This window comes from Drosophila virilis, unplaced genomic scaffold, assembly GCF_030788295.1.
Source record: "Drosophila virilis strain 15010-1051.87 unplaced genomic scaffold, Dvir_AGI_RSII-ME tig00000012, whole genome shotgun sequence".
In the NCBI taxonomy this organism is placed as follows: Eukaryota; Metazoa; Arthropoda; class Insecta; order Diptera; family Drosophilidae; genus Drosophila; species Drosophila virilis.
Genome location: NW_027212784.1, coordinates 1 through 22,800, shown reverse-complemented (window position 1 = coordinate 22,800; position 22,800 = coordinate 1). Strand labels below are relative to the sequence as shown.

The 22,800-nt window shown below is 36.2% G+C and overlaps 4 protein-coding genes and 2 pseudogenes across 14 annotated transcripts; 4 read left to right on the top strand and 2 right to left on the bottom strand.

Annotated features, from left to right (window-relative positions):
- Positions 1-92: 92 nt before the first annotated feature.
- Positions 93-2,493, top strand: LOC6625014 (ceramide phosphoethanolamine synthase-like). Of its 4 annotated transcripts, none has more exons than XM_015173832.3 (2): positions 93-407; positions 1,261-2,493. In XM_015173832.3, the coding sequence occupies exon 2, from the start codon at positions 1,316-1,318 to the stop codon at positions 2,447-2,449; it is 1,134 nt and encodes a 377-aa protein (XP_015029318.1). In that variant the 5' UTR covers positions 93-407; positions 1,261-1,315; the 3' UTR covers positions 2,450-2,493. The 4 variants fall into 4 exon arrangements, with proteins under 4 accessions (XP_015029318.1, XP_015029317.1, XP_070066845.1 ...); XM_015173831.3 differs by having other exon boundaries at positions 103-293; XM_070210744.1 differs by having other exon boundaries at positions 103-404.
- A 604-nt stretch (positions 2,494-3,097) lies between these two features.
- Positions 3,098-8,067, bottom strand: LOC116649722 (TAR DNA-binding protein 43-like). 7 transcript variants are annotated; one of them, XM_070210742.1, is made up of 7 exons: positions 7,980-8,067; positions 4,856-5,116; positions 4,476-4,786; positions 4,211-4,415; positions 3,519-4,147; positions 3,307-3,459; positions 3,098-3,247 (listed from the first exon to the last, which is right to left on the bottom strand). In XM_070210742.1, the coding sequence occupies exons 2-7, from the start codon at positions 5,094-5,096 to the stop codon at positions 3,167-3,169; spliced, it is 1,620 nt and encodes a 539-aa protein (XP_070066843.1). In that variant the 5' UTR covers positions 5,097-5,116; positions 7,980-8,067; the 3' UTR covers positions 3,098-3,166. The 7 variants fall into 7 exon arrangements, with proteins under 7 accessions (XP_070066843.1, XP_070066841.1, XP_070066839.1 ...); XM_070210740.1 differs by having other exon boundaries at positions 7,806-8,057; XM_070210738.1 differs by having other exon boundaries at positions 7,813-8,057.
- A 976-nt stretch (positions 8,068-9,043) lies between these two features.
- On the top strand, positions 9,044-14,674 carry LOC6626798 (benign gonial cell neoplasm protein-like). 2 transcript variants are annotated; one of them, XM_032433677.2, is made up of 5 exons: positions 9,044-10,652; positions 12,278-12,631; positions 12,690-13,658; positions 13,714-14,401; positions 14,542-14,674. In XM_032433677.2, the coding sequence occupies exons 1-5, from the start codon at positions 9,152-9,154 to the stop codon at positions 14,672-14,674; spliced, it is 3,645 nt and encodes a 1,214-aa protein (XP_032289568.1). In that variant the 5' UTR covers positions 9,044-9,151. The 2 variants fall into 2 exon arrangements, with proteins under 2 accessions (XP_032289568.1, XP_002049949.1); XM_002049913.4 differs by having other exon boundaries at positions 9,045-10,652; positions 12,693-13,658.
- On the top strand, positions 11,358-12,248 carry LOC26530812 (partner of Y14 and mago-like; annotated as a pseudogene).
- Positions 14,619-16,594, bottom strand: LOC6626797 (protein 60A). The gene has a single exon (XM_002049912.4). It carries the CDS (start codon positions 16,423-16,425, stop codon positions 15,115-15,117), a length of 1,311 nt encoding a protein of 436 aa, XP_002049948.2. The 5' UTR covers positions 16,426-16,594; the 3' UTR covers positions 14,619-15,114.
- A 587-nt stretch (positions 16,595-17,181) lies between these two features.
- Positions 17,182-22,592, top strand: LOC116650346 (calpain-A-like; annotated as a pseudogene).
- Positions 22,593-22,800: the final 208 nt, after the last annotated feature.

Genomic DNA, 22,800 nt, shown 5'->3' with positions numbered 1-22,800 from the left:
AACGCGAATGTTGGGAATATAAAACGCGAAAGGTGGGAATATAGAAAAAATGTTATCGATAACAGCCTTGTCGATACACTCGATTTATTCATAGTATAATTAAAGAATTATTACTTTTTCCATACAAACACACACTTGTAAAATATAAAAAAATATTAAATTAATATCAGTTAAACCCAAAAGTTAATTACCGATTTACAATTGGACGAGCATAGCCGCTTTTCTTACGAAAAACTATAATAAACAAAATAAAATATCGCAAAAGCTATCTAACCAATTGCATACAATAATATGTATGATCATATGGTATATACAAATATATGATTAATTATCATATAAACAAATATTACAATTTATCGAAAATGAAATGTGTTAATGTAAATAATATACAGTGTATCACATCGGTAGTAAGTAGTTAAAGTTTTTTATTTGATATAGTAATTCAACGGGTTATTATCTTTCACAGAGTTACTCGCCAAAACTATGCAGTATGTATAAATGCATGTATATGGTATATGGTATGGGCATGCTATAAAATACAACTACAAATACACAGTTACGTATGTATGTATGGTTGTGTTTATATCAGGCTCTGTGTCATTGCATAAAATATGGTATGGGCATGCTATAAACTACAACTATAAATATACAGTTACGCATGTATGTATGGATGGTTGTGTTTATATGTACTTTCGCTTAAATCTATATCTAAATAAGTTAGTAAACATGTCATTTTTTATTTTCTATATGTCAACTGAGTAATTGTGAACTTCGCTAGGGTCCACATCTTTCATAAATATCAAAGATAGCTCGGGTTGCAAACTGAAGTTTGTACGAAAATAACGTTCTTGCTTAAGGCACTTTTTACACCTTATATAAACTTTGACCAGCTGCCAGATAAGTGTACACATTGATTTACAGTGCGGACTAGGCTGCCCTCACATGGAATATGATATGATATGAATCTCAAAGACTTGGTTTTTTAAGTATACACACAGATAATACATATTTCAGTATTGAATACCTCCACTTTGAACCCTTCTTCGATTAACACTCAATGCAGATAAATGGAAAATCAGGAAAATCTGTTCCTCTGTGTTCGAAGACATTTTCACTCAGCATTAACAAATTCATTATTCTCATATATCGGACATGCCGTAAGCCAAAAAGGGTATTGAATCTTGGGCGTGCCGAAGATAATCATTATTTTTGTTGTCTTTTTAATTAATTAAATTTTTTGTTTTTTTTTTTTCATTTTAGCTATTCACTGAGAGTTGAAGAATTTATAGATGATATCTACCTCACAACGTAAAAAATGATTGGCCCCAGTTCACAAATAAGCAAGATATTATTAACGCTCTTGTTTTTGTTAATAATGTTCTATATGTTTATGGATTTTGAGCTGTATCTGCGTATTCATAATTATGCTATTAACCGAAATTATCACATCAACACCTCGACAACGTCGATATCGTCGATGGAACCATCCAATTTGGCATCCGCTTCGAGCAGTGGCCCGAAACCTCCCACCGTTGAAAAAGAACCGTCCTATGAAGATAATACGTGGATATCATGCAATATAAATCCACTTTGTCATATTACGGTTAAGGCGATACTGCTGGATCATACCAACCACTATCTGTTCGCACCATTGGCAACAATCTTTGACAATGTGGTTGGCATCTCGCAATCGACGTTCATAACACCCAACATGATATCATTTTTTCATGTTGTGGTCGCTTGCGTATCGGGAAAACTTGTGGCCTCCGATAGCCTGGGATACAGGCGGCTTGGTGTACTGCTTTTTCAAATTCGCACGTTCCTCGATGATTTGGATGGCCATGTTGCGCGTGTAAGGAAACATATACGTGGCGAGCGCTCGGAGATTGGAACGTCTGGCTATTATGTTGACGGACTCTGCGATGGACTTGGATGCATTGCGCTACTACTTGGCATATTCTTCTTTTTGAAAAGCAACCCACCTCGCCGAGGCTACTCGATAATTCCAATGAGCGACTCGAAAGCGACTCCTGAGCCAACTATTATTCCTAAAATTAAGGCAACTACACGCAAGGTTGCCAAAAATGTTATTAGCTTTACTGGCCAACTTTTACTAAGCTCTACGGCATGGAATCGTTATATCGCTGTCTATCAGAATATGTTGGAACGCGAAGATGTCAACAGCAGCCAGTACCAGTGTCAGAACTATATATTTAAGTCCACATTATTTTTTTCTGTGGCTTGGATGTGGCGCATCGTCAACGTGCATGCCCTGCTTCATTGTGTTTTGCTTAGTATCTTTTGTGACAAATTGTGGGATTTTCTACGAGCGATACGTTACAGTGGATATATAATATTACTAGTTGCCATTTGCTTAACTGAAATGCACATCTTGGAGGCCCAAAACTATATATTTAATTCATCAGCGTGCAGTAATATCTCACTGTGATTTTAACTATATTACTGAAAATACAATAATATTTTTGTAGTCGAGATCAACAATGCCTTTTTATACCCTGTACCCATAATTTTAAATTGTGTTTGTGTGCAAAATACATATACATTGTGATTGTGCAACTTAGGGTAAATACTTTAGTATGTATCTGTCAAATATATTAATATGCATGTAGACAAAAAACGTGCACTTCCAATTTCTAGCGAGCTTATTCCCTTAAGTTAATGGGGAGAAGCACAGAAGCGACAATTTACGGCTTCATTTGATTTATATTAAGTTTATACCCTGTGCCCATTAGTGGCCTTTTAACACCTTTGCCTCTAAGGCAAGGATGAGATTCTGGCATAAACAGGCGATCAAACCTCCATTAAAGGTCACTGCCAGCATTTCTACCAGACAGATTGTCCTTGGCTTAATTAATTGCTCGACGAATGTGAGAAGACGCTCAAGCCTATTTACTACAGGGAAAGTAGTTCTTCAGAGCAAAGTTTGCACATTTTTTAATGCTCGGCTTCACGAGCTGCAATATCCACGGCCACAGACATAGACTCTGCAAACGCTCTTTCAACTCGTCTGATTCGTATGACAGTCTGATGCTAAGACTATTAACTATGAATAGTTGCAAATGTTGAAGTTCAATAGTTGAGATAAAATGATTTTATTTTATTTTATTTTAATGGTACCATATGGGTAGAGTTTTATATTTTATAATTAGAGAAAATTTGATTTTTCCGTAGAGTTTTGAGAGCCACTGCTCTGATTTGACCATGAGTTACCTGAAGGGCAGCCATTCTGTAAAATATTTGAAAAAAATGTATGTTTTCATATTTATCTTAATGGCAATTTCTTACCTGATCATTAGCAGCCGAGTTATCACCTTTGTTCATGCCGCCAGAACCAGAATTGTTTGGATTGTTTGAACCTTTGCGATTGCCAGAGTTCATATTAGATGCGTTTGAATGCCCTCCGTTGTTTTGAGCCATCCATGATAAAAAATTGCCTCCCTGAGAAGTAACTGAAAGAGTTTTTTGTTTGAAACAATGATAGTGTATAGAAGGCTTGCCTGCTGATCCTGGTTTTGATTTTGCAGCTGATTGCCAAGAAGGCTCCACTGATTCAACGCAGCAGCAACCAAAGCAGGGTTCATCGGCAATGAGTTTAAATTAAGTCCAACGCCTAAAGGGTTGTTCATGTTTTGCCCTTGATTGGAAGAGCTGGATCCTTGCGAATTTATGCCTAATGCTTGTAGGTTAGGCATGTCCAAATGTCCCCTGTTCATCCAACCACCATTGCCTACGTTGCCATTGTGTGGCTGGTTCATGCCATGAAAATTATTCTGTCTATTATAGGACATACCACCTTCTTGGCGGTTCATGTTCCCACCACTATTATGATTACTACCGTTTGTGTAACCCCCACCCAAATTTCCACCAAAATTATTGCTACCCATTCCGTAGCCACCACTGCCAATGTTGCTGTGACTATTGCCGATTGCAGTGCTATCACCTCCGTGTGCATTGTGTTGGTTATTACCTCTATGATGTCCGCTACGGCCAGAGTTCATGTGATTTCCTTGTGGATGGTATGAATGCATCCCGAAATTATTTCCAGAGTTATAGTTGTAATTTTGGCCTTGGTGGGTCCGATTTTGCTCGGCTTTGGGAGCGGCATTTGAAACATGCACCGACACCCCTAATAAAACAACAGGTTAGTACATATATACAGATATATATATATATTTAATAGATTGCTTACCTTTAATAATATGATCCTCACCACAGAGAGATTGGGCTACATCAGGATCAAGGAACGTAACAAAACTAAAAGCACGAAATGGTCGAGGTATAAAAACATCGGTTACTTCTCCAAATTTCGAAAAGTATTCGCGTAGGTCATCTGAATTAATATCCTCCGTGCAACGGCCTACGAATACTTTACATGGCACTTGATGACCCATGCCCTGTGGGTAAAAAACAATTAGGGTTAAATTTTGTTTAAATCTAAAGAAGTTAATTATTACCTTGGAATTTGGTACTTTCACTTCGCACCAACGGCCATCAATAAGATGACGATTTGAGAGTACACGCATTTGTGCTTCGTAAGAACCGAAACGTACGAATCCAAAGCCCTTTGACTGGCCAGACTTGACATCTTTTTTTATTTGAGCCATGAGCACTTCGCCATAGCCCTCAAAGTATTCCCGTAAACTGTCTTCAGTTGTTTTCCAAGCAAGTCCCAAAACAATCAAATCAGTGCAACGTAAGCGTGTTTCAATACGTTTGGTTTTAGCAGTTGAATTTTCCAAGTTATCATCGCTTTTACGTTTGTTTTCTATGGGAGGCAATATGGGGCGATAAGCACTGTCGATCTGTGGGACAGTTCTTGTGAAATTTGGTATACCTTTTGGAAAGACACAAAAGTAGACATAATCTCCCCAATCCGAATCGACATTTGGCGGAAATAGTCTGCCTTCGTTAGAGCGAACACCCCGTACAGCTTTCGAATCCATGTTCCTATATTTAAGTCCACAAGAGCCAGGAAACTGTGCCTGAAGGGTAGATATTAGCAAGGTTCCATCTTCCTCAGCTGGCAGTTCGATTGGCTCGTCACCCTCCTCCTCGGATACTTGCACGAAATCCATTTTGAGTTTTTCTCAAAATTCTAAAATGTGTAAAATATTAATCCAATTTATATGCTTTTAAATATGATTTAAATGTTATCTACACCATTCAATCAACTGAAAATCACTCTAATGTACTCCAAATTTAATCCCACATTTGGATTTAACCTCAATGTATTCACACACTCCGAAACAGATTGTTCACACATTGATTTGCCTACTAAATGCGTAAATGTGTAAAAAGAAAAACATATCATTGTATTCAAAAATTGTGTTGGGCCTAAGTCTTATCAACTATCACCTAGCTGCAAGTTACTGGCTTTGCCAAAGTTATTTGCTTTAAATTTTAAATATCAATTTTCTACCCATTTTCCTCAGATAGAAAATTGTTATCCACCTGTATTATCTTCAACTCTACATAGATATTTAAAAAGGAGCTTAAGATCCATCGAATTGGAAATAAAAGAAAATCTTGATTTATGCAACTTTTTTGATATTTGGAAACTAGCTGAAACAGGTGTTTATCAAATAATAGCGTAGGGCTTTGATTAGATTAAAATTAAATCTTTGCCGATTTAATCTTTGACCGGTTGCGGGTGACAATTTTAAAATCTATGAAAAACGTATTCATTAAATTCTTAAGTAGGTATTTAAAAATTTTTGAAACTTCGATAGAAAAGTCTGAGAAATACATTTCTTTCAAGATAGTTGGATGTTTCGAAAGAAAAAAAAAATGAAAACAAGGTATATATTTATTTAAATAAGACACACACACACATTACACATATACCCAAATACATACACATATACACATTCATAAACACATACTCAAACACCTCACAGCCTATTGGACGCATACTGATATTAACATTTCAAAACAAATAAATACAATTTTAAATAGGTGATAAATAAGTTGTTGCAGATTCGATATAGTTTGCATTATATAAAAAGAAATAAGAATAGAACATGACAGTCAGATGCAATAAAGACATAAACAATATTTGTACATATTTATAAATAGCTCAGCAGTTAGTTATCTTGACTTTAGACCCTTTCAAAGTGCGACTTTATAAAAAGTAGATTTTAAGAACTCGTCGGCGGTTCCATCTTTGGAGATGGTTACGTATAGCATCCCCATCTTCTGTATCGAGTGGAGGGGGAGTGCAGCTACCCGGATTTATGTACATATAAACAGCTTAACTAACGAGAATATATGTTTTATAATATATACAAGTTTTACAAAATTACATACATAACATAATGCAAACAATTAACAAAACTCTGTTAGCACAGTTTAATATGTAAGTAATTTTTTTCGGATTTTATCAATTCGTGTTATTTTGTTCTCTCTTGAGTCTCTTTGGCATAAAAGGAAACATACAAAAAAAAAGCGGACACAAGTATATCAAAACGGAATTATACATATTTCAAAAATTCAATGTATCCATTCCAACCTTTGACCCTTACTCATATTATATCTAAAATTGACACATATCTGATTATCTTCATAAACTGAACAGCAAATAAATTACTACAAATTACGAGTTCTCAAGAAAAAATATATACTTAAACAATTTACAGTTCAGTGTTGTTGTTATTCAAAAATTTGATCAACCATTACCTTGAACACTTGGATAGCTCAAAAACAACAAAGAATTGTTATCTTCGAGTTGCCGAAGATTAAATACCTTTGCCGAACTGTGGCGAATGGGCTCGAAAATATGTGTAGAATAGGGTAGCTCGCGGCTGCCCAGTTGGGTCCGAATATATCTTGAAAAACTGATCGATTTTTTTATACAAAAATCTACTTTTCGACCAATTATGCCTCTGTCAGCTATATATTAAAGTGTTCCGATAGCTGTTCATGAAGGACAATATAAAATATTTTATAGTTATAGTATTTATATACATATATTCATATGCGTAACTTTTTTCATGACGAAATTAGAATACCCTCTACAAGGGTATAGGATTAAGGAACTATAAAATAACGATATAACTGTAAATGAGTTAACGACAGTTCTGAAGACGTTTAAGTAACTGTTAAATGAGGACTCTTAAAATTGCTACAAATTTTTGGTTATAAAATAGCAATTCTGCAATTGTCATCACTTAAGAGTAAAAATATATTCATGTGTCACAATCTAATTATGACATTTGGAAGATTTACTGTCTTAAGAAAAATCGGATCAATTTGTACATTCATTTGTGCTATACTTGGAAATATTGATTTTTAGCCTAATATAAGAGTTAAATCTTATCAACAGACCATTGAGCAAATGCAAATGATAGGCAAATCTAATTTATATACATGTATGTATGTCTGCATGGGTATTTACTCCTCGGCTTGCCGAAGAAAAAGGGTTTTTTTTAATATCATATTGAAACAAAATGTTTTTAAGTAAAAGTAAATTGACATGTACCGGCGGCATAGACATAACTTATAATTTAATGCAGTAATATGCACATGTATAAAACGGTACTCGTTTTTACACAAACATCTATTTAAAAATGCGTACATGAAATGCACCCGATTGAGTACATGTACACATGTACAATCTAAAAAGCGGTCTAACGCATACGTATGTATGTATGTACCGAAAAAAGTTGATTGGCGATAAGGCTCTCCTATATGGTTATACAACAATTCTTACACTATTTATTAAGGGTTAGTAGTAGCACTACAGATGTAATGCCTTCAATCAATATATGTATGTATGTTTTCAGTACAGCTCACACACGTAATATTTCCTCTTTAATGCTCGCTCTCTCACAAGATTCACACACAGTCAGAACCAGATCGGAGTCACTTTTCTTCACGCTTGAATCTTGACACAACACACGCTAGGTCAATCTGCACATCCACTTTTTAATAAGTGCGTAATAAATATGAAGAATATTTACAATTTCGCTTTTAATAAATTTGAATTCGTAATGTACACCATTTCTCCTTGCAAAAAATGTGAGGATTAAATTTTCTGTATGTATACTAGTGAAGAACGACAGCATCAAAGCTCCGATATATCGATGATTGACTTAGGGGTGCACCAATATTCTATCGATGTTCCTTAGTCGCGTTCTCAATGATGAGAATGTAGTTTGAAGAATGCTGCATCAAATATTTATTTCTTAGGTATTAAAATAATATATGTGCTAACATTTTTTTTTTCGCCAAGCAATAGTTCACACTTTCTATTGAGCAAATTAATATCTACCTTATGCCAAACTTAATAAAATACAGTTTGCCGCGAGTTGGAAATACACTTATGCCGACCGAATAAGGTTTATTTTGAAACAACATTTGCGGTAATACTTACTGTAGATAATCGAGCTGACCCGTGTGTCGCAATAAATCTGTAAGTGAGCAGATGCACCCTGATCTGCGCGATGGCAACCTTCATAGAAAAGGAGAATGATGGTTGACGCAGATTGAGATAACCGTCTTACTTTGAGGGAGACCGGGTTTGTTCATTACAAGAAGGAGGCCAACCTGGCACCAGAACAGGATGATATTATTTACTTCCGATGCAGGTAATTTGGTGTCAAAAAACCAGTGAACCAACTTAGGCTCCCCAATGAAAATCATATCAATTAAATCAATATATTTTCGTAACAATTAACAATAATAATATTTCTTACTTCTATACCACTAAACAACTTTAAAATTTTGTTTGAAAGGTTTAGATGATCGCGGTGGACCTTTTTGTAAATTTGAACAATAATTTTATTTAAATAATATCGGTTTTTTATTAGATCTCAATGTCAATGTAAGAAAACTTTGGTTATTTTAGTTTTTCACGATATATTTCTTAATACATATTAATAAAACATATATTTAATACAACTAACTTATTTTAATACGTGCAGTAGACTCGTCCGATTCCATATGTAGACTTTTGTCGGTCACTATGTTAAAAACTGATAGAATAATCTAAAAAACGTTGCATATCTTTCGTGTTCTATTCCGTCATTCCAAGTTGATTTAGGGGATTTGACTGTAACGGACAAGTTCAGTTAAGTCAAGTTATTCCTTATATTGAATCAAATTGTTGATTAACTTTAAACGCATATCAATTATGGAGCATACAATCCGGACTAAATTTATTCCCCAACAATTATTATATTTTATTGCTGGTCGGCGCTGCTGTCAGCAATTTGCTTGCACATTCCGATCAACTGAGCACAATATACTATTTGATTCAGCACATACTTTGGGCTTACGTTCACAAATCACATTAATAAATGGGCAGCAATGTGTTAAGGTATTCAAACCGCAATGCAAACACTTTATAGAAGAGCCAAAATCCTTGACATTGTCTCCCCCAACTATAATTGACATGCTCTCATTATTGGCGCGTACAAAAGCTCTAGGAAGGGATGAGCTGCCCTGTTGTGCGGATTATTTTGACGGACCCTGGAGTGTTAAAATTCCGTCACTTCATATTCCGTTAACAGTTCCGACGCAACCAACAGTACGTCTTAAAACGGAAAAACGTAGCAAGCTCATGAGGAATGGCTCACTCTACTCGCACCACGACGATATTCTTGGCTCAATTTATGGTCATCGTGTGACCATGTTTGATGGCAATCTATGCTTGGACAAATCCATATTAGTGCCGCTTTTAATTTTGGAAGATTCCGAATCTAAACATATCAACGTAAAAGTGATTTGCATCGAGAAAGATAATATACTGGCAACCTACAATTGCGAGCGTTTCGCCGAATGTTTGGCTGAAAATATTGGCGAAACTGTGGGCATCCAAGTGCCTCAGCATAATATCATAAGCTCGGCAACACATGTTGTCTACACAACTGCCAAAGCCTTTATGCGCTCCTTATTTAACAAGAACTCAAAGAAATTCAGTCAAATTAGCCACTTTGTAATAAATGATGTACACCTACACGATCCTTATACCGACATTCTGCTCTATGAATTGAAGCAAGCATTAAATTTGGATCGAAATCTGAGAATCATATTACTTTCACAAGAGTGTGATTCAATGCGATTTGTGAACTTCTTTGGCGAGGGCACGAAATTCTGCATGGAGCCTCTGAGCCAGATTAGCCCTAACATTTGTTATTTGGAAGATATCCGTAGGCTAGTTGCATTGACTGATATTCAAAAGGCCCCAGAGATTTACCAAAAGCAGCGGCAAGTGTTCAGAAACAAAAACCAGAGAAACGAACAAATAGATAAATGTCTACAGGCATACGAGGAGATTGGCAGCGATGTGGCTATCCGTCCGTTTCTTTACTCGATCAATTATGAGTCGGTTCCGGTTAACTATCAACACTCGGTTACGGGCAAAACGGCTATTTTGATTGCCTCCCAGCTGGGCAAAGCGAATCATCTTCGATTGTTGTTGTTTATGGGTGCTAATCCATACATTTCGGACGCACAACACGAAAACGCAATAACTGTTGCAGCTTTAAATGGAAACGCGGCATGTATTGATATACTTGAAAATTTTGAACTCCATGGATACGTTGCTAAAGATGCCAAACCAGAATTTGTTGATTATGATCTTATTATCGATCTAATGTATCTTATATGCACAAAGCCTGACTTCTCACCAGGTAAGATAAAAATATCCTTAATATTAAACATCGTACGATCTTCGATGTTGATAAATTGTCAATAAAATTATAATTGTTCAGTATGGCACGAACAGTTTATCTAAAAAAGGTAGCTCTATAGAAATTGATCGACTGGGAGTTGTCCTGAACCTCCCATTAGTAAATACACAAGAAGAAAAACACATGCCACAGAATTTCGATTATAATTCATCATAAAAATTTCCAAAGATTTAATACTTTTGTCGACATTATCGTTTTGCAGATATGCGAGATCCCCATAGCTCGTTGAAATCTCAAATACCCTACATACTCCTTATGAATGTGTACAGCAAATTCTGCACACAAATTTACTGTAGGGTATTTAATATCTAACTATCGATTAGAACGGTATCGATTATCGATAACAAGAACTCGATGTGTTTCATTTCCAATCGTTTTATTCATGTTATTTTGCGGCGAAATGCTCTGTATTAATTCGTCTTAACAATCAGCGTAATTTACCTATTAATACGCTTATCCAATGACATTTGAAAAAAAAAAAACGTTTATCGTCAGTAAAATAAATTAAATTTATGCATTTATTGGAGGAAAGATATATATATTTGTCTTTTTTAAAATATTGTATTCGTTTTTATTCACGAAAAATCGTTTATAAACATATCTACATACACTCAATTGGTCCATCTCTAAGTGTCAATATCGATAAATTTAATATTTCCATTAGAATTTTATTTTTGATCGAAACTATAGTTTGGTTTTGTGTTGTTCAATTAAAATGAACTCAGTCTTGGAAAGCAGCAAGGGAAAAGTTATTCCGGCTACCAAGCGCCCGGATGGCACTTGGCGCAAAGCACGCCGAGTCAAAGACGGTTACGTACCACAGGAAGAAGTTCCGCTATACGAAAGCAAGGGGAAACAGTTTGTTGCCCAAAGACAAACTGGAGTGCCTCCCGGCATGTGTCCACTTTTGGCAGCGGAATTGAAAAAAGAGCGCGAGAAAAAGGAGAAGGCAAAAGTAAAAAAAGTTGAAAGGCAGTCACCTAAAATTTTATTGAAGCCAACATCCCACGCTACGGAAGTGCCCAACTGTACAGCTACCCAAATTAACCGTGATTCTCCGAATGAGTCTGAAATTGCGAAACTATCAAATACCTTGGATAACAACCTAACGCTGGGCGACGGCCCAGAGATTGATTTAGCCAAACAAATCAAAAATTGAGAAAAAAAATACGCGAAATTGAGCTAATTGAGAGTAGAATCAAAGCGGGCGACATAAACAAACTTGACAAAGATCAACTGGAAAAGGTGAAAAGAAGCCGGAAATTTTAAAACAATTAAAGAAAATCGAGGAGGAGGGTTCTACTGCCATACTGAACATTTAGTTATTTTTACTGAAAACAAAAAAGAAAGCTTGTGTTAAACTTAAGTTTAACATACCGTACATGTCTGTTAAATAGTTTTAATTTGTGACAGCTAACTACATGCATCTGTTTTAAAAATGTGTGGTTCCGTTTATCTGTTCAACATTTTACATGATTAGCAAGTACGGCTATTTTTTAAATTAATTTATAAATAAATACGAAACAATGCCTATTACATGTTGTGTATACAATTATATATTTCAGGAAACATATTGATCGTTTTACCGACTTTTTACCATATAGTAAAACTTAACTATATGCTGTTAGGCCATTTATTGACAGGCAATTTGCAAGAGTTTTCCATATTTGTGTTGCACGAGAACATGGACAAGGAATATTTATACTCTTTAGTCAAGTCTCGCAAGGAGAACAAGAAGATCGTTTTAACCACCGACATAATCGAGTCCTTGCCACTCCCAATATCCTTTCAATATCTAATAGACACAGCATGCCAGAAAAGAACCTTATATGATGGTATCAGCAACAGTTCTGAGGACAGATATGAATGGGTAGCAACGGATTGTCTGCTTAGAAGACAATTGATTCTTGATGCTGAAGGTTGGTTTATAAATTTGTTAGTTCGCATAATGTAAGCCTAAGTAAATGTAATTTTCAGCAGTTTCTGAAAAACACTGTTTTCGGTTAATAGCAAAAGATGCATTCCAAATGCTGAGCGGAACGAGCAAGCCTCTACTGCAGACAATGCATTTGGACAAAATCTGTTTGACTGTCAAATTATTGTCGCCGAACACGATTATTAGTGAATATTTAAACTTAACTATTGCACCGCCGCCATTAATCAACGTCCACCAGACTGTGCAGTTCCTTAAAAAGATTGATGTGCTAGATGAATCCGAGGACGTGACATGGTTAGGCTGTCGGCTAATAGATATTCCTGTGCCTTGCCAACTGGGCCGTACTTTAATTTTTGGCATTTTGCTACAATGCCTAGATCCGATATTAACTATTGTCAGCTCGCTGATCACATCAGACCCACTGAGCATACCTTCCAACGAAGAAATCGACTACATATGGGATGGATTTACCATTTACATTCAGAATCGTATTAAAAACGAACGTGCACGTTTAGCGGAAGACCAATTTTCGGATCACTTAATTTTCGTTCGTCTGTTTCAAGAGTGGCAAAGCCGATTTAAAAATGACAAGCAACCAATATACCTAACCGATGACTACGAGTTCATGCTCAATGGCCTCATGGAACAGCTGAATTTAACCCGCATCAGACTTGTTAGTGCGCTGCGAGCTGCCAATTTGATACATAGCCAGGGTCAATTAAGTATACAAAACCTCAACAACAAATCGGGCAACTGGCCTTTAATAAAAGCGGCACTTACTGGCGGCTTGTATCCCAACATTTGCGCTGTAAATGATAAACAAATATACCTCAATTCGGGTCAGTCAAGCGAGGTGCATTTGCACTCTAATACGGTACTTCGGGACTTTCTGGAACCATTTCAAATATCCGCTCAGCGTATTTTCACGCAATGGTTGGTCTGCACGAAACAGAAGAACAACGTAAAGTATGCAACTGTTGTGGTTCCTCTAGCCGTAGCCATGTTTGCGGGTAAGCTTAGAATTCTATTTTGAGACTAACCTTCATATTTTTTTTTTGAGAACAGGCTCAACAAAGTTGGGACTTGGACAGATTACAGAGATTCAGTCGCCGTCGCATAGAAGCAAGATTCATTTTTTTATAGACGAATGGATATGGCTGGTGGCGGCCAAGTCCGACATCGAGCTGGTGTTGAAAGCACGGCATCAATTCTTTAAAATGTATCATAAATTTCTTAAAAACTGCACCGAATTGGAGAAGTGGCGAAACGAGTCGACCAACTCGAGGCAACATTTACTGCTCGAAACTTTGACTACAATATTTACAAATGAAGACGCAGCTGCCGGATTTAAAGAGTGTTCCTACATTGGTTTTCGACCCACTCTAAAGTTACCGGCCTTTTATATGCTCAGCGTCAATTCGCATTTCACTTGGCAACAATCAGATGACAAAACTGATTTAACGAACGGAGCACCTGGTTTAGATAGTATATTACTGCATATTGAAAAACATTATTTTTTGCTTTACACAGAAGATAACCCCGGGCAGTTTTATAAAAAAAGTGATGCGTCCTATATTGAAAGTGTCATAGGCAAGTTTGCCAGGCCGATCGAATCACCTAGTCGACATATTTACGTGATTTTGTATTCAAAAAAACCCGATAGAATCATAAGCATTAGCCGAGCTAAAAGTCAAAAGGGTGAATACATCTTAAAAGAATATTTCAGGAATGCAATCCCATTGAGCGAAATTTTGTAAGTATTAGCCAAGCAGGGAATCAAAGCAACCTATATAATTGTTTACGTTTGATTTCCTGTTGTTTACAATCAGACATTTTATTGACAATATATATACATAGAAATTTTTAATACAATACAATACTATAACTTTAAAGGCAGGCCTGTGCATCTTTAAATGTGAAAGCTCCCAGCTTTGATGGTCGCCAAGTGTCAATTCTTATCGACAAAAAAGTTGGAAATTTAATTATGGATTTATTTGCTTTTCGACACCATTGGATACACAAATAACAGCTAAAGTTAAGTTTACAATGTGTTAGTATTAATGGCGTTCTGTGTTAGCCATAGTATAAGTAAGATTAAGACAAGCTACAAGATTCACTTCCCACTTGGAATACATTGCATTTACAATAATTACGTATGTTTTGTAGTGAGTGAGTGATCTGAAATATATGTAATCTCGTGAATACTTAATTATGTGTTAATATAGTTTTTCTGTTTAAATTAAGTAAAATATGTTTACTTGAAAATGCATTCGATTTCATAATCTTACACAAATATAGAATGTTAAATGCGGTGACTACGGAAAGTTAACAGGTGATAACAAATATTTCTTTTTTATAATACATTTGGTTTATTTCTAAAAAAATATTCGAGATTATTACTGAAATTACAATGTATATTCGATTACACGGAAATGGTAAAGCAAATTTACAACTGTTTTAATTTTATCAATGGCACCCACACGATTTCACAATCATATTTCTATACTTTTTCAAGTTGACATTCTCATCGTTGAGATGATACAGAACAGGCAATGCTCCCAGCCGAGTTGGTGCACAGCAGGGTTTTGGCACCCTTTTGGGCTCGAGCAAGTGCACCAGAGTTTGAACAATTGCGTGATTCGTGGCATTCATGTGCGCATTTAGCGGAAAATTGCACTCTCCACTGCAATAGAAGGCGCCGTAGCCCTCCGGCGCGATTATCCAGTCATGCCAGCCCAAATCCTTAAAGTCAATGTAGAGTGTTTGCATCTGACAGCTGCGCGTGTTCTCTATTGAGTTCTCTATAAATGGATTTACCGGCTCGGATTTGCTCTTTTTGCGCTGATGCAGAGTGCTGCGTTTTGTTCGCTTCTGCGTGCTGTGGCCAGATGTGGATTTAATGAGTTCAGGACCTCTGAAAAATCCGATCATAAAGGGCTGATTTTCATCATCCACCTTTGTTCTGCGATGTATTAATCCGATATCATCGAGTTTGATTTCTCGTTCCGGTTTGTTCAGAGCATGTGCACCGATATAAATGCCGTGATTTTCGTTTGAATTAACGCGCCAATCATGCAACGCCTCTGTAACATTGAGCTCCAGCCAGCCAACGTAGTCACCTGTTGTATTGACCGACGACAACGGCTCCAGCATGTTCGGAGCCGATCCTCCCGAGCGTAGCATGTAGACTGTGACCGTAAACTGTTTGTTCGTTGTAGTCCATTTGCCCTCGTTAGAGTTTTGATATATGCGCAGTTCGGCCATCATTAGATAATTGTCTGTGGGAATATTGTTGACATCGAACCATAGTCGGCGTCCGTGCTCGTGGCGCATTTCTTCGACATTGTGATTACGTTTGTTCAGAAAAGTCATTATAATATCGCTCTCGTCTATGGCACGTTTGTCCAGATCTGTGATGAAATTCTGCTCGCTTTCATTGGCATCACGCTTCGAGCGGCTGTGATCACTTTTGTTTTTAATAGCAAGGCCCTCTTCTGCGGTAATGCGGTAATAAACGTCAAGCAGAAACTTGGGCGCCGATTTTCTAAGGGACAAGCCATGGCTTTTGTGGTGCAAGGGACGCGCGGCAATGCCCAGGAATTCCAATATCTCATGTGAGACGTCCAACTTATCATCGTCGGTCAGCACACGTTCCATGACTGTCTGATCTTTACCATTATCTATGTATATGCCAGATTGTGTACAGTGAGTATGGGGTGCAGTAAAAATAATTAATATTAACCAAAGCGATGGTAAAACGACAAGTGATGCTGTCATGATTCTTCGCACTATGAATTATTATATTAAGCTGCTGGCATCTAGTTGTATGTAGCTTAGACTGTTTTTGCAATCGTTCTACTGTGATTTTTTATTTGTGTAGTTATTAATGTGTACATCGAAAATACATACACACTTGTATTAGGTTCGTCGTGTGTATCTTAATCCCATGGATGCATTTCTTTCTTAAAGCCAATTCTTCACAAGTTGGCAGGGCTGCCACAATGATCTGCAGGGCGTACAAGCTCCGGAACCAAGTTAGCTGGTTCTTTTGTTCTACAATTCGCAAAATATGAATTTATATTTGCATCAATTCGATAAAAATGCTATTATTATTAAATTTAAATTTGTCTACTTTTCATAATCTATTGATATTCCCTTCTATAGAAAAAATATACAGCTAATTGATAATATCTTCCCATCAATTAGTTGCTCGCGAAGCCGTAGCTAATTATCATGTCAACTCTTTTTGTAAAGTCGCAAACCAAACATATTTTACTGCAACTTTTTACCAGCAGCAAAATTCAAATTGTATCTAGAGCGCGCCATTCATCAGATTAAACAGCTGTTCGTTCGATTTTTAGTACACGTATTTGAAAAATAACTGTGACCAGGGACTCCAGGGATACCAGGGATTCTGGATTCATTTCAGCTATCGTCAAATTAGTTCATTTTCGATAACAATATTAGTAATAAATCAGCTGACGTCTTTTGGCATAGTGCTCGAATAGCTGTTTGTTCATTGTAAAGAGAAACCTGTCAGAGACAGGTTTGCTGAGCGAATAATAATACGAACAATTAACGTGTGAAACTACACAGTATATTTGTTAAATACATGTAAATACATATATATACGAGTGCATCGGTATTTTTGTTTGTTGTCCGGAAGTGAGATTCTACAGGTGTGTTGCAAGAAAGTGTTTTCATTAATTGGCAGTGTTTAAATGCATATATTATAAATAGATGGTCTTGTATAATTATATGGATAAATATGCCTAATATTTTTAGTATATGTATATATACATACATACACATACGTATTTTGATACTATGTTATTAAACCTGATTCGTCACTGCATAGAAATATCAATATTTCGCTAAAATATAAAAACTATAGAAATCTATAAAGTATGCAACAAACATATGTAATATATATTTGATTTTTTAATATGCACATATATATTAAACAATTCAAACAGATTACACACAAAAGTTCTTAAATTTGTATGTATTGGTACATATATTTTTTTTATAAAGAAACGCTTTCAAATCCAACGGCTTTATAATTAACAATGTCCCAAAATTATACGCACGTGCATATCTATGATGTCACCGTTAGATTGTATGTATGTATGTATGTATGTTCATGCGAATGAAACATTAAAAGCTAAATATGTTTGGGTGGGTCAGGCAGAAAATGTAAGAAGAATATGAATATTGCATGAATGAATGCATGAATGTGTCAATTCTTCATCTACTCAGAAGTGAATGATTTATGTGTGTAGCTTGTTTTAAATATTAATGTCGATATTATTGGCAAAAAAAAATCTGTCTTTGAGCATATCTCTGAGCTAATATCAGCTTAAACACGCAAAATTCCTCTATGCATACATAGAATATTTCATATTTTGCCTTCTATATGCCTCAATATCGAAAGAAACTAACGACAGTTATCAAAATTTATTTTTCATTCAAATAGCGGACAACAGTTTCTACAAATAATAATTCTTAGCTTAAGTATAACTATTTAGTGGAATTTTATAACAAATTGTTAGCGAGGGAATCAGTATCCAGTTCTAATTCATCCCAAGGGAAATTATTTTTTATATTATCCTACAGATGTATATATATATAATATGATAATAAGATAATTACTTCAAGTCATGCAATGGGACTTACTTAATAGTTAACTCATCCTTGAAACACGCATGAGTAATAAAATGAACAACAAGTGAGAGGCTCCAGTCGGGCGCTACTCGCCTACTCGTCTCGCCTTTGATGCTGACCAAGAGTAATAATATACTTTATGTGGTCGGCGATGTTTCTTGCCTGCCTCTTTTTCACCCATTTTCAATTCGTTCAAGCATAGAACATATAGAGTAAAAGAATGGGACCATGCATACTTTTGTCGGCAGGTCCAAAGTCGTCTTCGTTTTTGTTCGGTTCGAGACACGCTCACATGCTCAGACAGCAAGAGAGTAAGAATACACATGATTTATCTCGCTCCCACTACAGGAAACGGCTTTGGCTTACTCTCATCCATAGGATTTGCCATATGAAAGTTGCATAAGAGCCTGGATTTCGATGTTATTTTACGTTTAATTCGATGTTCTCTTTCCAGGATGGATGAACTTAAGGGTTTTCTGAAACAAGCCGGCCAAGAGTTTCTCAATGCCGCTGGCGAGGCTGCGATGGGCGCCGCCAAGGATGTGGTTGGATCTGTGATTAACGAAATATTTATAAAGAAGGAGGCGGATACCAAGCGCGTACTTCCAAGCATTAAGAATATGCGAGTTGTAAGTGATCAAAAAGAAATTCGAATTATAATTATTACAATATTGAAAAAAAAAAAAACAGTTGAACTTGCATGAATTCATATCTCATATACACTTTTATATGTCTGCTAATTACGTTTCGGTCAAACGATAATTTAAAACTTAGCAACCCTTGCATAATGAAGCTGCCCTTTATGTAATGTAAGTAATTTAGTTGACGGTGTCCTTCGCAACTGCAAAACATTGTCCTAGTACGTTCTATCTATGTGTTCGTGTCTTGTATAAATTATCAAAGGTATAATTTCCTAATTTCTATTACACTCTGAATGTTATTTCATCCTAAGTTTACAGCAAGACATTATTTAATGTGTATATAAATGGAAAGTAAATCGTTGTGAGAGCTAAATATATAAATATAATATGTATATATCGAACCGCACAGCCCAAATCGTAACAGCTAGGAATCTGACCTAGGTTCTATAAATCTCTATTGTTTAAAAATTTTCTTATGAAAGCCAATGGAAAGAAAAATTTAGGTGTCAAAGCATAAAACTTCGAAGCGGCAACCCCGGTAAAGATCAGCTATTTTTCTTATATAAAACTGACTTTGATAAATGGTCAACGAACAGACCCAACCAAGAGATCTAGGAAGCTGTACGCGGAATCTGGCATAAGGTGCCCCTTCAACAACTTTAATACTCTAGAGCGCTAATTAATTTATATTAACAGGTTTGGGTTTTATAAATACGTACTATGGCAATCCATTGTAAACTACGTATTTGAGATTTAATCGGAAATAGAGTTCCCGAATAGATCACATGAATACGGCGAATAAATGACTTGGTATGATGCGCTCCTCTTGGTAAAGCCCAAGACTTTTCATTGAGTTTTTGTGAATTCTTTTCAGTACATTCGAAAACTTTCTTTACTTTTCATATCGCGTAGATAACACGATAAAGTTTTGTTCTAAAATCAATTTATTAATGTTGCCAATTTGTCCAAGATCTAAAATTCGTTCATTTAATTACTTTCTGTTTAAGAACATAAGTTGGGCACAATACTTGTTATGCAAAAATATTTTTTTAATTAAAGAAACGTGTTTTTTATTATATATACATTCTTGGGGAAAACCTGCTGAAAGAGTATCCATGCAAAATTTCTCGATTATAAAAGCCTTAGGGATTCGAAATCAAATGAAAGTCGCACAACTATGCCAAGGTTTAAATTATAAATATTTTAAATTAAATTAGAAATTATAATTGAACTATAGTTCTAGTCAACTGCACTCAACTAATAAATGGCTGTGTATTGTTATTGTTATTGTTATTGTTGTTGTAACGAAGTACGTGAAGACCTCTTCCTGTCTCGCTTAAATATATAGAGTATTACGCCTATGTTTATAAAAATATCTATAACCATGTCGGATATTTGACAATGTATATGAGAGGCAGAATGGAACATCTGCAACATCATGAGAATATATATATTCAATATCCGAGTAAAGCCGGGTAATCTGGGCAGGTCCGTCTGACAAATCATTCATAACTTTTTTTCTTCAATAAATCGATAGAAATCCAGATCGATATCTGTTTTTTTTAGCATATCTTTTAATCTTTTTATCCCTTAAATGGCACTGTAAATATTCAGCTTAAGTTTTTTAGGAAAGAGTTCAGGATATCTCCTAGTCTGGCACTTCCGACTGTTCCCCATTTTTTGCTTTCTACCATTGTGCAGAATCGTAAATCACGTCAGTTGTGTAAAGATAATTTCTTATTTGAAGAATACAAATATTATACAAATTCTAAGTATAGCCTAATAAAATTTGCATTTTTCTAGCTGGGCGAAAACAACTCGAATCTTGGACCGCACTCGGAGGTGCAGGATTATGAAACACTTAGGAATAATTGTTTGACGAATGGATCTTTATTCGAGGACGCACTCTTTCCGGCCAGCAATGAGTCCCTCATGTTCTCACGCCGACCCGACCGATATATAGAATGGCTGCGACCTCATGTAAGTCTCTCTATTGATAGTCAATAAGCCAGCTTTTTAAATATTTGTGCACATGTTAATGATTAAATGACGTTAAAAACAAACAAACTTAAAATAGATAACTGAAGCGAATTATTAATGAAGCTCTGTCTAAGTTCCCTGTATAGATATCTTATAATTCTTGATGAGCTTTGACAGGCGAGTCAGAGTCTGTCTGATTATATTCCTTTCCAGAAACATGCTCCAGGGGATACAATTAGATTTAGCCTACATATCTCAACTGCTTGACTCGATCCTCGAGGAATTGCCTCCATCAATTCACAGCTCTTGAGGCTCAGTCGAAATCGATTTCGGGCCAAGCATCCTGAAATGTCATGACTAAAATCTTCAGGAATAATTTTCTTCATCTATTGACAATATCTTTTCAACACATTATTTTTCGGGGAATTTTTAGAAATTGTAAATACATAAGCCAAGGTTTATTCCAAAAGCTATTAGTCTTTCGTTGCGCCTATTTTACTTCTTGTATTTGCTAATTGTACGACTTTTCTAACAATATTTAAATTTTTTTCAGGAAATCGTTGACAATCCTCAATTTTTCGTCGAAGGCTATTCCAGATTTGATGTGCAACAGGGCGAACTTGGCGATTGTTGGCTTTTGGCTGCCACCGCAAACCTGACACATGAATCGTCTCTGTTCTTCCGGGTGATTCCCCCGGAACAAAGCTTCGAAGAGAACTATGCTGGAATATTCCACTTTCGTTTTTGGCAATATGGTAATAATTTGAATTAATTTTTAATTTTTTTTTATTTATCATGTCATAAGATTATATGTACCCCATACAACATATTTTTTGAAGAGAATGTTTGAATAACAGCCAAATGTTTGTCTGCCTTTCTCTATGCAAACCAGTCTCTGCCTATCAAGGCCTCTGACCTCAATGTCTGCTAGCATTCAAAAGGTTTTCAACGAGAGACTGGCATACTTTCGAAGTTCTCCGAATAAACTTAGGTTAATATTGCTCGCCAAACATCCTGCCAGAAGATACGTTTTCCGTCCCGGGCCAGCATTATTTGCTTAATTTGGAGCAGCATTGTTGAATTTGCATTATTTGGAGAAGAATTGATACTCTTTTAGGCTTACAATGAACTTATATAAAACATGCCACCTTTTTGATTTTTAACAGGTAAATGGGTTGACGTGGTTATTGATGACCGTTTGCCAACGTATCGTGGAGAGCTACTGTATATGCATTCGGCTGAGAAAAACGAATTCTGGAGTGCACTCTTGGAGAAGGCATATGCTAAGTATGAATATTAAGCGTGCTGTAAAGTTGTAATTATTATTATTGTCATTCTTTAGACTTCATGGATCGTATGAAGCCCTCAAGGGCGGCACCACATGCGAGGCGATGGAAGATTTTACGGGCGGTGTCAGCGAGTGGTATGATCTTAAGGAAGCACCAGCGAATCTTTTTAGCATTCTGCAGAAAGCCGCAGAACGTAACTCCCATGATGGGATGCTCCATCGAAGCAGATCCCAACGTGCTGGAAGCCGAAACTCCACAGGGATTGATTCGAGGACATGCTTACTCCATTACCAAGGTTTTGTAGTTGACTTTGTGTGGCGAATGTACAATGTAAAATTTTGTATATTTACAGGTGTGCCTTATTGTGTGACACCAAATCGGCAGGGCAAAATCCCCATGATTCGCATGCGAAATCCGTGGGGAAATGAGGCAGAGTGGAATGGTCCATGGAGCGACAGCTCGCCCGAGTGGCGATATATACCTGAAGAACAGAAACAGGAAATTGGCTTAACATTCGATAGAGACGGCGAATTTTGGATGTCATTCCAAGATTTTCTGACACATTTTGATCGCGTTGA

Excerpts from the sequence above, each read along its gene's own strand:
- LOC6626797 (XM_002049912.4), bottom strand. The coding sequence starts at position 16,425 with ATGACAGCATCACTTGTCGTTTTACCATCGCTTTGGTTAATATTAATT.
- LOC116649722 (XM_070210742.1), bottom strand. The coding sequence starts at position 5,096 with ATGGATTTCGTGCAAGTATCCGAGGAGGAGGGTGACGAGCCAATCGAA. Across the intron at positions 4,416-4,475 it reads TGAAAGTACCAAATTCCAAG|GGCATGGGTCATCAAGTGCC; the intron begins GTAATAATTAAC and ends TTTTACCCACAG. Across the intron at positions 3,460-3,518 it reads ATCAAAACCAGGATCAGCAG|GGAGGCAATTTTTTATCATG; the intron begins GCAAGCCTTCTA and ends GTTACTTCTCAG.
- LOC6625014 (XM_015173832.3), top strand. The coding sequence starts at position 1,316 with ATGATTGGCCCCAGTTCACAAATAAGCAAGATATTATTAACGCTCTTG.
- LOC6626798 (XM_032433677.2), top strand. The coding sequence starts at position 9,152 with ATGGAGCATACAATCCGGACTAAATTTATTCCCCAACAATTATTATAT. Across the intron at positions 12,632-12,689 it reads ATTGATTCTTGATGCTGAAG|CAGTTTCTGAAAAACACTGT; the intron begins GTTGGTTTATAA and ends TGTAATTTTCAG. Across the intron at positions 13,659-13,713 it reads AGCCGTAGCCATGTTTGCGG|GCTCAACAAAGTTGGGACTT; the intron begins GTAAGCTTAGAA and ends TTTTGAGAACAG.